This window comes from Podarcis filfolensis, assembly GCF_964270895.1.
Source record: "Podarcis filfolensis genome assembly, chromosome: 13".
In the NCBI taxonomy this organism is placed as follows: Eukaryota; Metazoa; Chordata; class Lepidosauria; order Squamata; family Lacertidae; genus Podarcis; species Podarcis filfolensis.
Genome location: NC_139615.1, coordinates 35291292 through 35306208, shown reverse-complemented (window position 1 = coordinate 35306208; position 14917 = coordinate 35291292). Strand labels below are relative to the sequence as shown.

The following is a 14917-nucleotide window of genomic DNA, read 5'->3' as shown; positions in this document are numbered from 1 at the left end:
ATGAAGAGAGAAAGCCAAGGAAGCAGGGTGTTCTTTTTCACACTCGCTCGCACGCATGGATCTTATGCGCCAGGAAGATTATCTCTCCAAGGGTGCTGTGCAAAAGCAATTGCTCATATACCACCAACAGTATCTGTTGCGGATGCTTGCAGGGCTGGGGGCACGGTAGTGAGACTGAATTAAAGATGGCCTGGGGTTCAGCAATCCCAATTTGGAAACAGGTGTCCTTGTGTGGGTGTGCTGCACTAACAGACCCTCCAAGTGTCCCTATTTTCAAGGGACGGTCCCAGATTTACAGAAGCCGTTCCGGTTTCTGAGTTGATCCCGGAACGTCCCACTTTTCCTTAATGGTAAAGGGACCCCGACCATTAGGTCCAGTCGTGGCCGACTCTGGGGTTGTGGCGCTCATCTCGCTTTATTGGCTGAGGGAGCTGGGTACAGCTTCCGGGTCATGTGGCCAGCAGGACTAAGCCACTTCTGGCGAATCAGAGCAGTGCATGGAAACGGCGTTTACCTTCCCGCCGGAGCGGTACCTATTTATCTACTTGCACTTTGACATGCTTTCGAACTGCTAGGTTGGCAGGAGCAGGGACTGAGCAACAGGAGCTCACCCCCTTGGCGGGGATTCGAACCGCCGACCTTCTGATCGGCAAGTCCTAGGCTCTGTGGTTTAACCCACAGCGCCACCCGCGTCCCTTCCCTATTTTCATTGGAGAAATGTTGGAGGGTATGGAGTTGTGTGACCCCCTGAGCCAAGGAGGTATAATAACCACGCAGTGGTACCTTGGAAGCCAAACAGAATCTGTTCTGGAAGTCCGTTCGACTTCCAAAATGTTCGACTTCCAAGGTGCGGCTTTCGATTGGCTGCAGGAGCTTCCTGCAGCCAATCGGAAGCCGCGGAAGCCCTGCCGGACATTCGGCTTCCAAAAGAACGTTTGCAAACCAGAACACTCACTTGCCGGTTTGCGGCATTCAGGAGCCAAAATGTTTGGCTGCTAAGGCGTTTGTCAACCAAGGTATGACTGTACAGCCTTTAGAAAACATCTGAAGGCAGCCTGTATAGGGAAATTTTAAATGTTTTGCGTTTTATTATGTTTTTATATATGTTGGAAGCCACCCAGAGTGGCTGGGGCAACTGAGTCTGATAGACATGGTACGCCTAATAAAATTACAGTGTACCTCAGGTTACAGACGTTTCAGGTTACAGACGCTTCAGGTTACAGACCAGTGATCCCATCATCCCTGACCACTGGTCCTGTTAGCTAGGGATGATGGGAGTTGTAGTCCCAAAACATCTGGAGGGCTGAGTTTGCCTATGCCTGATTTACTGTATTTATTTCCCCCGATTTGAACTATTAAATGGTGATTTTCTTGAGTAAAAATGAGAGTAACCCTAAACATTTTTAATGGAAAAAAATCTTGAACTTAAATGTGTGAAAACGGAATCGTAAAAGGTACCGGGTGATCAACAGTGTTAGTCATACTCCATAGTAGAGCCATTAAAATCAATGGACTTAAGTAACTTGTCTACTGATTTCAGTGGGTCTACTCTGAGTAGTTCATTTGCGGTCAATGTTACGCTCCTTGAATGAATGTATTGAAACAGTTTGCTTAGAACTAATTGTTAATATCCTTACAGCAGAAAAAAATGTTCTGCAGCTGCATTTTGGAGGTTATCTTCTGTAGCTCCAATTTCCAGTTAGTTTTAAACTTCTGAAGATTTTTAAATGACAGTTTGTCAAAAACTGGACTCCCTTTCTGGAATGATAAGTGACACAATAAGGCCCGACCTCATGTATTCTCTCCCCCCACAAATGTCTTTTAAAGATTGCTCTCTTTTTTCCCTTTCTTACATAGAAACAATTTATCTTTCAGGCTTTGCAAATAAAGAAGATTAAAAAGTAATCTAGGCTGGGATGATTGGCTGACAAGCTCGTTTGAATTGTTTTGACTTTGGTGCTGCTGCTTGGGTGCTTGAGATAGTTTGGGAATGTGCTGCTGGTATTTTTGTGGCTGAGTGCTGTGGCTGACCTGTTCTAAATTGTGTCACTGGTCCTGTTAGCTAGGGATGATGGGAGTTGTAGTCCCAAAACATCTGGAGGGCTGAGTTTGCCTATGCCTGCCTTAGTTGATTGACATGGTCTGCTTGGAAATCTGCAAGAATCCGTTCCCGTCTCCTTACGCCCTGCTGCCTCTTTCTTCTCTCTTCCCATTCCTTTGCAACCCCAAGGCCATGCTTGCTGTCCACGACACAGTTGCCCAGAAGAATTTTGACCCTGTCCTCCCTCCTTTGCCGGACAACATTGATGAAGATTTCGACGAGGAGTCTGTGAAAATAGTTCGCCTGGTGAAGAATAAAGAGCCTTTGGTGCGTATGTATTCTCACGGCCTGTGCCACGGGCAGCGAAAGGGCTTGTAAGAACAGGAGAAAAACCTTGCTGAATTGAACAGGCCAGCATCTAGCTTCCCACAGTGGCCAATCAGATGTTTCCAGGAAGCCCCACTAGCAGGGCATGGGGGCATGGATACTGCTTAAAGGGAGGTTCCATTTCACTCTCATGGCTAAGATATGAGTTGATCCTCTGCACAATCTCATTTTAAAGCCTTTGCCATTGGCTGGCATTGCCACATTGAGCGCATTTAGCTAGGACAGGAAAATCCTCATAATTCTCTTGGGAATTATAGGGATAAGGTAAAGGTAAAGGGATCCCTGACCATTAGGTCCAGTCGTGACCGACTCTGGGGTTGCGGCGCTTCACTGGCCGAGGGAGCCAGCGTACAGCTTCTGGCTTATGTATGACTAAGCCTCTTCTGGCGAACCAGAGCAGCGCGTGAAAACGCCGTTTACCTTCTCGCTGGAGCGGTACCTATTTATCTACTTGCACTTTGATGTGCTTTCGAACTGCTAGGTGGGCAGGAGCAGGGACCGAGTAACGGGAGCTCACCCCACCGGGGGGATTCGAACCACCGACCTTCTGATCGGCAAATCCTAGGCTCTGTGGTTTAACCCACAGTGCTACCCGCGTCCCACTTATTATAGGGATAGAGCTACCTAAATTGTACAGTCGTACCTTGGAAGTCGAACGGAATCCGTTCCGGAAGTCCATTCGACTTCCAAAACCTTCGGAAACCAAAGCTTCTTCTGATTGGCTGCAGGAAGCTCCTGCAGCCAATCGGAAGCCCCGTCGGACGTTCGGCTTCCCAAAATAGTTCGCAAACCAGAACAGTCACTTCCAGGTTTAGGTTGTTTGGTAGCCAAAACGTTTGAGAACTAAGCTGTTTGAAAACCATGGTATGACTGTACTGTATTGAAATTTATTCATGTATGCAACTACAGCGGCAAGAATGTTACTTGCCCCAAAATGGATAGAAGCAGAAGTCCCAGCAAATAAAGAATGGATACAAAAACTTATGGAATATGCAGAAATGGCGAAACTTACCAGAAGAATAAGAAATCAAGACAACAAACTTTTTATAAAAGAATGGAAATGGTTTATTGAATATATACAGATAAATTGTAAACAGATAAAAACACTGCCAGGATTATTGTAATAACCTGCAGCTGCGTAAGAGTATATGTTTAAAGAAGATAAATAAATGAGTAAGTTAAGTTAATTTAGATATGCAGAAGATATTAAAAGTGTAAGGATCCGCAGAAAGAGGGGGAAGGAAGTCAACTTTTTTTAACATGTCAAAATAACAAGTCAAGTTCTAGCATGTAAAATCAGTGAAATGTATATATTTGAAAAGTATAAATATTTTTTTTTTTAAAAAGGCAGGTAAATGGAAATTTCAGAGGCCAGTAGTGCACTGGTCCAGAGTCAAAGGCCCGTTCTGATTTTTGCAGCGGGGTCTCTGCAGGGCCACCTGTGTCCAGTATCCTAGAACCAGCTAACCAGCATAAAATGGGGAGCTTTTTTTGCCACTGTTCGCTCCAAAGCCAAGCATTAAGGAACACTGAGAGTATCCAGCAGCGCTGCTCTCGTGGGCCAGCCAAGAGCTGTTCATCAACGGTTGACAGCCGGGATAGCTCAATTGGTTGAGCATGAGACTCTGAATCTCAGGGCTGTGGGTTCGAGTCCCACATCGGGCAAAATATTCCTGCATTGCGGCAGTTGGGCTAGATGATCCCTAGTTGTCCCTTCCAGCTCTGCTAATTCTGTGGTTCTATTAGTCCGTCTCTTTTTGCATTCTAGGGTGCGACGATCAGGCGGGATGAGCACACCGGAGCTGTGATCGTGGCACGGATCATGAGGGGAGGGGCTGCTGATCGTAGCGGTAGGTCTCTTCAGCAGCTAGATTTCCATTTCCCTGTGTTGAAATTAGAGAGTGCAAGCTGTGCTCTGATTGGCTCAGGGTTCCACCCCACCCACAGCCATTCAGCCAATCTGGAAGCTTCAAACAGCCTTTCTCAACCTTGGGGCACCAGATGTTCTTGAACTACAACTCCCATCATCCCTCACCACTGGCCATGCTGGCTAGGAATGATGAGAGTTGTAGTCCAACAGTATCTAGAGACCCAAGGTTAAGAAAAAGCAAGCTTGGAAAGTTACCCTCTCCCCCCACAGCCCCCAAAAATGCTCTTCACTGGAGCTTGCTAACTGTGTGAATTGAATTTGAATGAAACTTTATTTGCATCAGCCATCGGCGATAGCAACAAAAGAACATTGTGATATACATAGAACAAAATAAAAAGTCGTTTATGTAAAACACAGTTTAGGGTCCTGAATCAGCAGTCAAAGAGCGGACCTTATTCTGATTGCCCCAGCTAAAAACCTTGCAACCTTTGCACTTTTGGCTAACGGTGTGATGGGTTGCAGTGGATTATGGGAGATGTTATTCTCCTGTACTTTGCACAGTCTTCTCCTTGCCTGGTGGCAATTGTTGGGCTTGCATATTTGTTCCGAAAGGTCACGATACGATGCCGTAATGCTAACATCTGCATTTGAGGAGGCTTTTTTGCTTCCTCTCATTGGGACAGCGGTTTATTTACATTTCCCTCCCTGCAATCATCTGGGCTGGAAGACTGTATCAACCCTATACAACAAGCCCTCCAGATCTGTAGCACCTTTGAAAGCTTGTTGGACTCCATCTCCCATCAGCCCCAGCCAGCGTGGCCAATGGGAGCGATGGAGGCTGAAGCCCAACATCACGTCACAACCTGAAGGGCCTGGCAGGTATTAAGTCAGAGGTTCTCCATTACGTCTGAGCTGGGGAAGGTTAACAAAGCAGAAAAAGAAGCCAGGAGATGGGGAGTTCTCTGCCCCACTGCTCATTCCTGGCTTCATAAACCATGGTTTATTGTCCAATCCTGTCTAGAGTTTGGCCTGAAGTCACTGATTGAGTTTCATAAAGTTGTGCCTTTAATGGAATTTAATGGAACATGGAAGGTTTTGTTTTGTTTTTCTATTCTGCTCATTCTGCACACAGGCTGTTGGATATTTTTGCAAGGAATGAATGGGATTTTTTCTATCCTGGAAAGGAACCTCTTTTTAATATTTCTCCTCCTCTGCCTTTTAGGTCTTGTTCACGTTGGAGACGAGCTGCGGGAAGTCAACGGGGTTGCTGTGCTTCACAAACGACCGGAAGAAATTAGTCAGATTTTGGTTTGTTTTCCATGCTTAATTTTCTATTTTATCAGGGTTCCAGTGTTTACATCTCAATTTTATGCATGCAAGTCCCACATAGTTCAATGCAGCTTACTCCTGGGTAAGTGTGTTCGTACACATACAGGATAGCAGCCTAAGGGAGGAAGGCTGCGATTCTCACCCCGCATTTACCTGGGAGGAAGGCTGCGATTCTCACCCCACATTTACCTGGGAGTAAGCCCTGTTCAATTCAGTAGGGTGCTCTTCTGTGTAGATACGGTTTGGCCTGTACTGTAGGTCCACAGTGGGACATGATTCTGAATAGACACAAATTGGACTGTACAATTAATCACTGAATTGGTTTAACTGACTTTGAAAGGTAGTCATACATCAGGTTACAGATGCTTTGGGTTGCGCATTTTTGGGTTGTGCACCGCGCTGAACCCGGAAGCAGGTTACTTCTGGGTTTCGGTGCTTGCGCATGCGCAGAAGTGCCGAACAGCAACCCGCGGGTTGCGAACGTGCCTCCCGCATGGAGCGTCCACTGTACTGATATTTGGGGCTGTGGAATTTTTGCAAAGATAACAATAGTTGCTAATCAAACAGAATGATTTAATTTTAGGGCCACACACACACACACGTATGTATATATACAGTGGTACCTTGGGTTACAGACGCTTCAGGTTACATACGCTTCAGGTTACAGACTCCACTAACCCAGAAATAGTACCTCGGGTTAAGAACTTTGCTTCAGGATGCGAACAGAAATTGCATGGCGGCAGCAGGAGGCCCCATTAGCTAAAGTGGTGCTTCAGGTTAAGAACAGTTTCAGGTTAAGAACGGACCTCCAGCATGAATTAAGTTCTTAACCTGAGGTACCGCTGTGTGTGTGTGTGTGTGTGTGTGTGTATGTATGTATATAAGGGACGCGGGTGGTACTGTGGGTTAAACCACAGAGCCTAGGACTTGCCGATCAGAAGGTCGGCGGTTCGAATCCCCGCGACGGGGTGAGCTCCCGTTGCTCGGTCCCTGCTCCTGCCAACCTAGCAGTTTGAAAGCACCTCAAAGTGCAAGTAGATAAATAGGTACCGCTCCAGCGGGAAGGTAAATGGCGTTTCCATGCGCTGCTCTGGTTCGCCAGAAGCGGCTTAGTCATGCTGGCCACATGACCTGGAAGCTGTACGCCGGTTCCCTCGGCCAGTAAAGTGAGATGAGTGCTGCAACCCCAGAGTCGGGCATGACTGGACCTAATCGTCAGGGGTCCCTTTACCTTTACCTTTTTATGTATGTATATGCATATATGTACGTATGTATATGTATATACATACATAAAAAGGTAAAGGTAAAGGGACCCCTGACGATTAGGTCCAGTCATGCCCGACTCTGGGGTTGCATGTGTATATATATATATATATATATATATATATATATATATATATATATGTATATATATATGTATTTATGTGATGATTCAATTATGATTTAATTATTAAAAATACATGATCATCTAATTATTAGCAATGCAAGAACTTGTAAAAACTGCAAGGGGCAAGACCCATATTAAAAGAGTTGTTTTCTCTCCCTGCCATCTCTCTCTCTCTTTCTCATAGACAGGGGTGGGGAACCTCTGGGCCAAATGGCTTCCAAGACTTTTTGGGGAAGGCCACACCCCCTTGCCCTACATCTGACATTGTACGTGGCACCAGGTGTTGGGCAGGAACAACTTCAAAGTGGTGATGGCAAACTTAAAGAGGGCTCCCACTGTTTCATTTGCTGGATCTCAGCACATTCCACTCTCCTCTCCAGAAGAGGAGACTGCTAATCGGGAACGTGACTCTCCTGTCATCCTGGCGGCGCACAGAGCCACTTAATTTGCCAGTGTTGGCACAGCATTAATTATGCCATCACAAGGCACGCTTCTTCTGTGCCAAGGAGGAGATGACGTGCCCGGCGACTCCTACGCAAGGGAACCGAAAAAGCAACCCGAATGCGATCCTTGATGGTGCTGCTGTAATTACCACCGAAATCACAAATGCCTCTTTCTGAAAGCAAGCAAGAACTACAAAAGTTGGCCTTGGGAGATGGTGGAGTAGCCAAGGACACCTGAATCATCAGTGTTGTCTTTTTCTCCCTCTTCTTTAAATAAGAGAACTAGGGGGAAAAAGCAGGAAGTACTCTTTACAAAGGGGAGGAAAAGTGAGATGTTCTGGAGAACATCGTAAGGGTGTTTGATTTCTTCTGTAAGTCATCCGCCCCCTTCAAATTGGGGCCAGGGAAGTATTGTGCAATCTGCGAAAAATAAGGGAGGACATTCAGATGGGTCATGATTTGCAGGCAGAAGTGTTCGAAGTTCAGTCTGTAGCATCTCTGGCTAAGAGGACTTGAAACCTCCCATAACAGGGCTGGAAAGGAGTGCTATGTGCAAGAGATCTTCTGCTTCTATTCAGAGCAGACCAGGGAAGGGAAACCTTGGGCTCTCCCCATGTCAGATTCTAACTGCCGACAGTCCCAGTCACCACAGTAGACAGTCAGGGATGATGGGAGTTGTAGTTCAGCAACATCAGAAGAGCAAAAGTTTCCCCATCCTTGGAAAAGAATCGTAGAACTGTAGAGTTGAATGGGATCCTGAGGATCATCTAGTCCAGCCCCCCACAATGCAGGAATACACAGGAATACACAGCTGACCCATACAGGGATGGATCCTGCAGTCTTGGTGTTATCAGCACCATGTTCTAACCAGCTGAGCTATCCAGGATGCAATCAAACTTATTCCATGACAGGTTTGGAATATCCCACCTCAGAGCTTTTAGAGCAGGCATAGGCAAACTCGGCCCTCCAGATGTTTTGGAACTACAACTCCCATCATCCCTAGCTAACAGGACCAGTGGTCAGAGAATTGTAGTCTCAAAACCTCTGGAGGGCCGAGTTTGCCTTTGCCTGTTTTAAAAGCTTTGAGGTGGGATTTTCCAAGCCTGTCGTGGAATAACTTTGATCACATCCTGGGACCCCTGACCATTAGGTCCAGTCATGGCCGACTCTGGGGTTGCAGCACTCATCTCGCTTTACTGGCTGAGGGAGCAGGCGTCCAGCTTCCTGGTCATGTGGCCAGCATGACTAAGCCACTTCTGGCAAAACCAGAGCAGCACATGGAAACGCTGTTTACCTTCCCGCCGGAGCGGTACCTATTTATCTACTTGCACTTTGACGTGCTTTTGAACTGCTACGTTAGCAGGAGCAGGGACCAAACAACGGGAGCTCACCCCGTCCTGGGGATTCGAACCCCCGACCTTCTGATCAACAAGCTCTAGGCTCTGTGGTTTAGATCACAGCACCACCCACATCCCTCATGCCTGTTTTAGAGCCACCCAATTAATTCTTCTACACCTGAGTTTAGAATTTTTTCTATCTCAGACAGGCTTGGAAAATAAGCAGAATTCTTTACGCATCCCTCTCTGCCCCTCCAGGAATTCTTTTATTCATTTCTAGATCAACTTGAGGTAGTTGGGGGCGGAGGGGAATTGCCCATCTGTAGTTTGGAATGAGAGGCTCCCTGTGAGTTTAAGGAGGGGCCCCACGCAGCCCCACCCATTCGCTGTATCACACAGAGCTACTGTCCTTCGTTCCTCTTAATCGTTCCTTCACCCAGGCGATCACCTCACCAGGAACTTAGCCGGGCGTCTACAGTGGTACCTCAGGTTAAGAACCTAATTCGTTCTGGAGGTCTGTTCTTAACCTGAAACTGTTCTTAACCTGAGGTACCACTTTAGCTAATGGGGCCTCCTGCTGCCGCCCACGCCACCACTGCGCGATTTCTGTTCTCATCCTGAGGTAAAGTTCTTAACCCGAGGTACTACTTCTGGGTTAGCGGAGTTTGTAACCTGAAGCGTCTGTAACCTGAAGCGTCTGTAACCGGAGGTACCACTGTATTGTAACACTTGCTTGATACAGGGGTTAGAAGGGTCTTGATATACAATCTGCTCCTAACATCACTTTCTGATGGGAGCAAAGGACCTAAACCATTTGCTATGGTGCACGTAAAAATCATGTTCTACCTCAACTTCTATTACAATCTATTTATGTACCTCTTCTTGGCTCAGAGATGCCACCCCAGTGCTGAAGAGCATATTAAAACAACAAAACTATCCAGTAGATTATGAGAACATCAAGAAAAAAACTTTCTGTCAGTAAGACCTGTTTCACAGTGGAACCGTCTCCCTTGGGAGGTTGTGAACTCTCCTTCCTTGGAAGTTTTTAAGCAGAGGTTGGATAGCCATCTGTCATGGATGCTTTAACTGAGATCCCTGCATGGCAGGGAGTTGGACTAGATGACCCTCGGAGTCCCTCCCAACTCTGCAGTTCTATGATTCTATGATATTGTAGAACAATCAGCAAGCAAGATATATTTTAAGTCAATCGGCAGTGGTAAAATCACAGCAGGTAGAGCAGAAAAAGCCTTCCTTCTCCTGAAGAAAGGGCTTGCCATCTCCAGGGTTTTGTAAAAAGAAGTGGTACCTTGGTTGAACATTTCGGTTTTCGAATGCTGAAATCCCGGAAGTAAATGCTTCTGTTTTTGAACGTGCCTCGGAAGTTGGATGGCTTCCGAGGCGCAATGGTCAATTTCCTCAAATGAATTTGCCGACCGTTCATTGCGCCTCGGTTGTCGAACGTTTCTGAAGTCGAACAGTCTTCCGGAACAGATTGTTTGACAACCGAGGTACCACTGTATTATAATTACATTGGGACCTCTGGTTGCGAACGGGATCCATTCCGGAGGCCTGATCGCAACATGAAAAGAGCGCAACCTGCAGCGGCGCATTTGCACACTTGCGGGTTGCGATTCGGCGCTTCTGTGCATGTGCATGACGTCATTTTGCACTTCTGCGCATGCACGAGTGGCGAAACCCAGAAGTAACCCTTTCCGGTACTTCCGGGTCACCCCGGGACGTAACCTGAAAGAACGTAACATGAAGCAAATGTAACATGAGTATGACTGTATCATTGTTTTTAAAGAAAACTATGCTGCCAAATTAATATTAATTTGTTAACTTTAATCATTCAATTGATTTCTCCCCGCCCCCCAAATTGATTAGTCTAAGCGATTGATGGCCCATTAAAGCTGCAATCCTGTGCTCCATAGAATTTACTTCTGCATTGACAATGATGCGGTTGGTTCCCCACCTCACATCTATTATCATTCTGTGATGCAGCATGGCCTAAAAATGTGTGCTGTTAATAATCTAGGCGATGCTTTGCAGTGTGACATAAAGAGGTTGTCTGAACACTTGCTACTTGAAGGAGCTGGGAAATGAGCTAAGTGCCACAACGGGAAGTGGAACATCCTTTCATCTTTTACCACCTAGCATGGAAACAAGACAGCAAAGTGGAATGATACCTTTGAATGGGTCAATTAATGTTCTCAGAGTCTTGCGAGGAAAGGGAGCCAAACTGTTCAGAACTCTCTTTCAGTCCAGGAGGGGAAAGTGCCTTTTTCTCTTCCTTCCCTAGGTTCCACAACAAAGGGAACCTGTAACTTTCAGGAACCTCATTCAAGCACTTAAGAATCGTTTAAGCTCTGCTAAAGAGCTTCAGGTTACAAAGAGACCTTCCTGCGGTTTTCTCTCTTTTCAAGGCCTCGCGGCAGTCGTCTGCTTTTAGCAGGCTCTGGGAATATGGTGCAGGCAAGATGCGGTTTTAATACCAAAACCCCACACATAAAAACAAAAAAACCCTGTCCGTCTCCTCCACCCCAACCCCGGGACAAAAAGAACCCAGGAAAAATACCTGTTGCCGTTCAGAATGTAACAGCCGAACCTGAAAACTCCCAACACCGTTTGACAAGGGGATGTGTTATCTGTTCTAAAAACGCCACGTTCTCTGTCGAGGTGAGCTGGTTTTTGTAACCTGTGGAAATGGTGCAATTGAACATACATTGGATTGTTCAGTGCATTGGTTTCCCCCGCTGCGGTTGCTAGTTGCGAAGGGTCATAAGGACATAAGAAAAGCCTTCTGGATCAAGCCAAAGCCCCATGCAGACTCCCCTCTTGTGATTCCTGGCAACTGACCATATGCCTCTGACGGTGGAAGGAGAACATTGTTATTGTGGGTAGTAGATAGGGCCGTTAGGCAAGGTGAGGCCACTGACAGTCATCTTTGAGAATTCCTGGAGAACAGGCAAAGTCCCGGCAGACTGGAGGAGGGCAAATGTTGTCCCTATTTTCAAAAAGGGGAAAAGAGAGGACCCAAATAATTACCGCCCAGTCAGTCTGACATCAATACCAGGGAAGATTCTGGAGCAGATCATTAAGCAAACAGTCTGTGAGCACCTAGAAAGGAATGCTGTGATCACCAATAGTCAGCATGGATTTCTGAAAAATAAGTCATGTCAGACGAACCTGATCTCGTTTTTTGACAGAATTACAAGCCTGGTAGATGAAGGGAACGCAGTGGATGTAGCCTACCTTGATTTCAGCAAGGCATTTGACAAGGTGCCCCATGATATTCTTGTAAAGAAGCTGGTAAAATGCGGTCTTGACTATGCTACCACTCAGTGGATTTGTAACTGGCTGACTGACCGAACCCAAAGGGTGCTCATCAATGGTTCCTCTTCATCCTGGAGAAGAGTGACTAGTGGGGTGCCACAGGGTTCTGTCTTGGGCCCGGTCTTATTCAACATCTTTATCAACGACTTGGATGATGGACTCAAGGGCATCCTGATCAAATTTGCAGATGACACCAAACTGGGAGGGGTGGCTAACACCCCAGAGGACAGGATCACACTTCAAAACGACCTTGACAGATTAGAGAACTGGGCCAAAACAAACAAGATGAATTTTAACAGGGAGAAATGTAAAGTATTGCACTTGGGCAAAAAAAATGAGAGGCACAAATACAAGATGGGTGACACCTGGCTTGAGAGCAGTACATGTGAAAAGGATCTAGGAGTCTTGGTTGACCACAAACTTGACATGAGCCAACAGTGTGACGCGGCAGCTAAAAAAGCCAATGCAATTCTGGGCTGCATCAATAGGAGTATAGCATCTAGATCAAGGGAAGTAATAGTGCCACTGTATTCTGCTCTGGTCAGACCTCACCTGGAGTACTGTGTCCAGTTCTGGGCACCACAGTTCAAGAAGGACACTGACAAACTGGAACGTGTCCAGAGGAGGGCAACCAAAATGGTCAAAGGCCTGGAAACGATGCCTTATGAGCAACGGCTAAGGGAGCTGGGCATGTTTAGCCTGGAGAAGAGGAGGTTAAGGGGTGATATGATAGCCATGTTCAAATATATAAAAGGATGTCACATAGAGGAGGAATAAAGGTTGTTTTCTGCTGCTCCAGAGAAGCGGACACGGAGCAATGGATCCAAACTACAAGAAAGAAGATTCCACCTAAACATTAGGAAGAACTTCCTGACAGTAAGAGCTGTTCGACAGTGGAATTTGCTGCCAAGGAGTGTGGTGGAGTCTCCTTCTTTGGAGGTCTTTAAGCAGAGGCTTGACAACCATATGTCAGGAGTGCTCTGATTGTGTTTCCTGCTTGGCAGGGGGTTGGACTCTATGATTCTATGATTCTATTCTATGATTCTATGATTCTATGATTCTATGACGCGATTGCCTCAGGTGGCAGGATGAACAGGGGCAGCAAATCGTAGTGTCTTTCTTTCTTGTTCCTGATGTAGATTTTCCCTGGCAGGGAGATGGGCACCATTTTGAGGTCTGCTTCAGGTTCCTGAAAGTCTTGGTCCAACTCTGGTAGTGGCCACTGATATTTCTATACTCCATAATGAGCTGACCACGATCATACAAAAAAATTCATCTGGTCTCTGTCCCCCTCTTCTCGGTCTTCACTGCAATTTAGTCATCTTGTAAATAGTTTGAAGTGTCAAACAAAAACCAGAAAGAAAAAAAGAAAGAAAGAGAAAGAAAGAAAGGAGGGAAGGAAGGAAGGAAGGAGATTGTCAAGGTGCTGTTTCCTGCAGCCAGTACTAAATTCTGAGCTTGTGCAGAATTAAGAAGCTGTTAATATCATCGGTCTATCTAGCTCAGTACTGTCCACACTTAACTGGCAGTACCTCTTCCAAGGTTTCTGGTGGGAGCCTTTTCTAGCCTTACTTAGAGATGTTGAGGACTGAACCATGGAACCTTTTGCAAGCAAAAGCATATCCTGTGCCCAGTATACCTGAAGGAGCATCTCCACCCCCGTCATTCAGCCCAGACACTGAAGTCCAGCTCCGAGGGCCTTCTGGCAGTTCCCTCCCTGCAAGAAGTGAGGTTACAGGGAACCAGGCAGAGGGCCTTCTTGGTGGTGGCACCCGTCCTGTGGAACACCCTCACATCAGATGTCAAGGAAATAAACAACTGACTTTCCAAAGACATCTGAAGGCAGCCCTGTATCGGGAAGCTTTTAACGTTTGATGTTTTATCGTGTTTTTAATATTCTGTTGGGAGCCACCAAAAGTGGCTGGGGAAACCCAGCCAGATGGGTGGGATATGTATCAATCAATCAATCAATCAATCAATCAATCAATCAGTAATTAGCTGCAGCCTTTTCCTGCAAAGGGAAAAAAGGATGCAAATCACAGAACCAAATTGCAGGTTACACACACGTCAGCATTTGAGTCTCACGGTAGGCAGAGGGTAGCCAAAGCAGCCCCAACCAAATGTAATCATAAGCACCATATTAACAAAGGTGGAGATCTGCTTTGAAAGCAGGCCAGGCAGAGAATCCATTGAAATAAAATCAGATAGTGGTCAAAGACTTGCTGGCATGGCTTAATCCAAAGTATCTTCACTCCAAGCTGTGAAATGATAGGGAAAATGCCATATAACCTGTCCATCACATTACTTTTCCTCCAAGAAATCCAGGATGTCATCCAAGGGCACATTCCATTTTGTTCTCCACCCCTGAGAGGTAGGCTAGCTGGATTAAGAGTCACTAGCCCAAGGCTTCAAGAGAAAACGTCCTGGCAAAGTAGGGAATTCGAACCCAAGACTCCCTGATACAGTTCACCACCTTACCCAGTATGCCACACTGATTTCTAATTTCCCTCTTTCTCCCTCCATTAAAAATGATGGCCATGGGTTGCATCCAGTGGTTGACTTACTCAGAGTAGACCCAATGCAGTAAATTGGCCTGGGTGACTTGGATCCACTAATTGCAGTGGGTCTTCCCTGAATAGGACCTGCGCTGGGGACAACACTATACTTTGACACCTCAGCATTCAGCTCTTGCACAAATCTTTTGCCTTTTGCTGATGAGTCATATATGCCCCTGACTCATCTACAGAGATCTAGAAATCTAGAAACGCAGGAACGCGTTGCTTTCAGGGA

At 46.2% G+C, this 14917-nt stretch overlaps 1 protein-coding gene and 1 long non-coding RNA gene across 7 annotated transcripts in view; one reads left to right on the top strand and one right to left on the bottom strand.

Moving 5' to 3' along the window:
• Positions 1 to 6976, bottom strand: part of LOC310748254 — a 90692-nt gene extending 83716 nt beyond the window's left edge. The window contains exon 1 of the long non-coding RNA XR_014541252.1: positions 6917 to 6976. This is a non-coding gene — a long non-coding RNA (uncharacterized lncRNA). The remainder of the gene's footprint in view (positions 1 to 6916) is intronic.
• Positions 1 to 14917, top strand: part of MPP3 (MAGUK p55 scaffold protein 3) — an 81098-nt gene that overhangs the window by 23389 nt on the left and 42792 nt on the right. For all 6 annotated transcript variants that reach the window (XR_014541014.1, XM_083583068.1, XM_083583070.1 and 3 more), the window contains exons 6-8: positions 2231 to 2368; positions 4197 to 4278; positions 5521 to 5606. Coding sequence is in view for 5 of the 6 variants with exons in the window: in XM_083583068.1 (XP_083439194.1) it covers positions 2231 to 2368; positions 4197 to 4278; positions 5521 to 5606 (306 nt within the window). In the remaining variant the exon portion in view is untranslated. The remainder of the gene's footprint in view (positions 1 to 2230; positions 2369 to 4196; positions 4279 to 5520; positions 5607 to 14917) is intronic.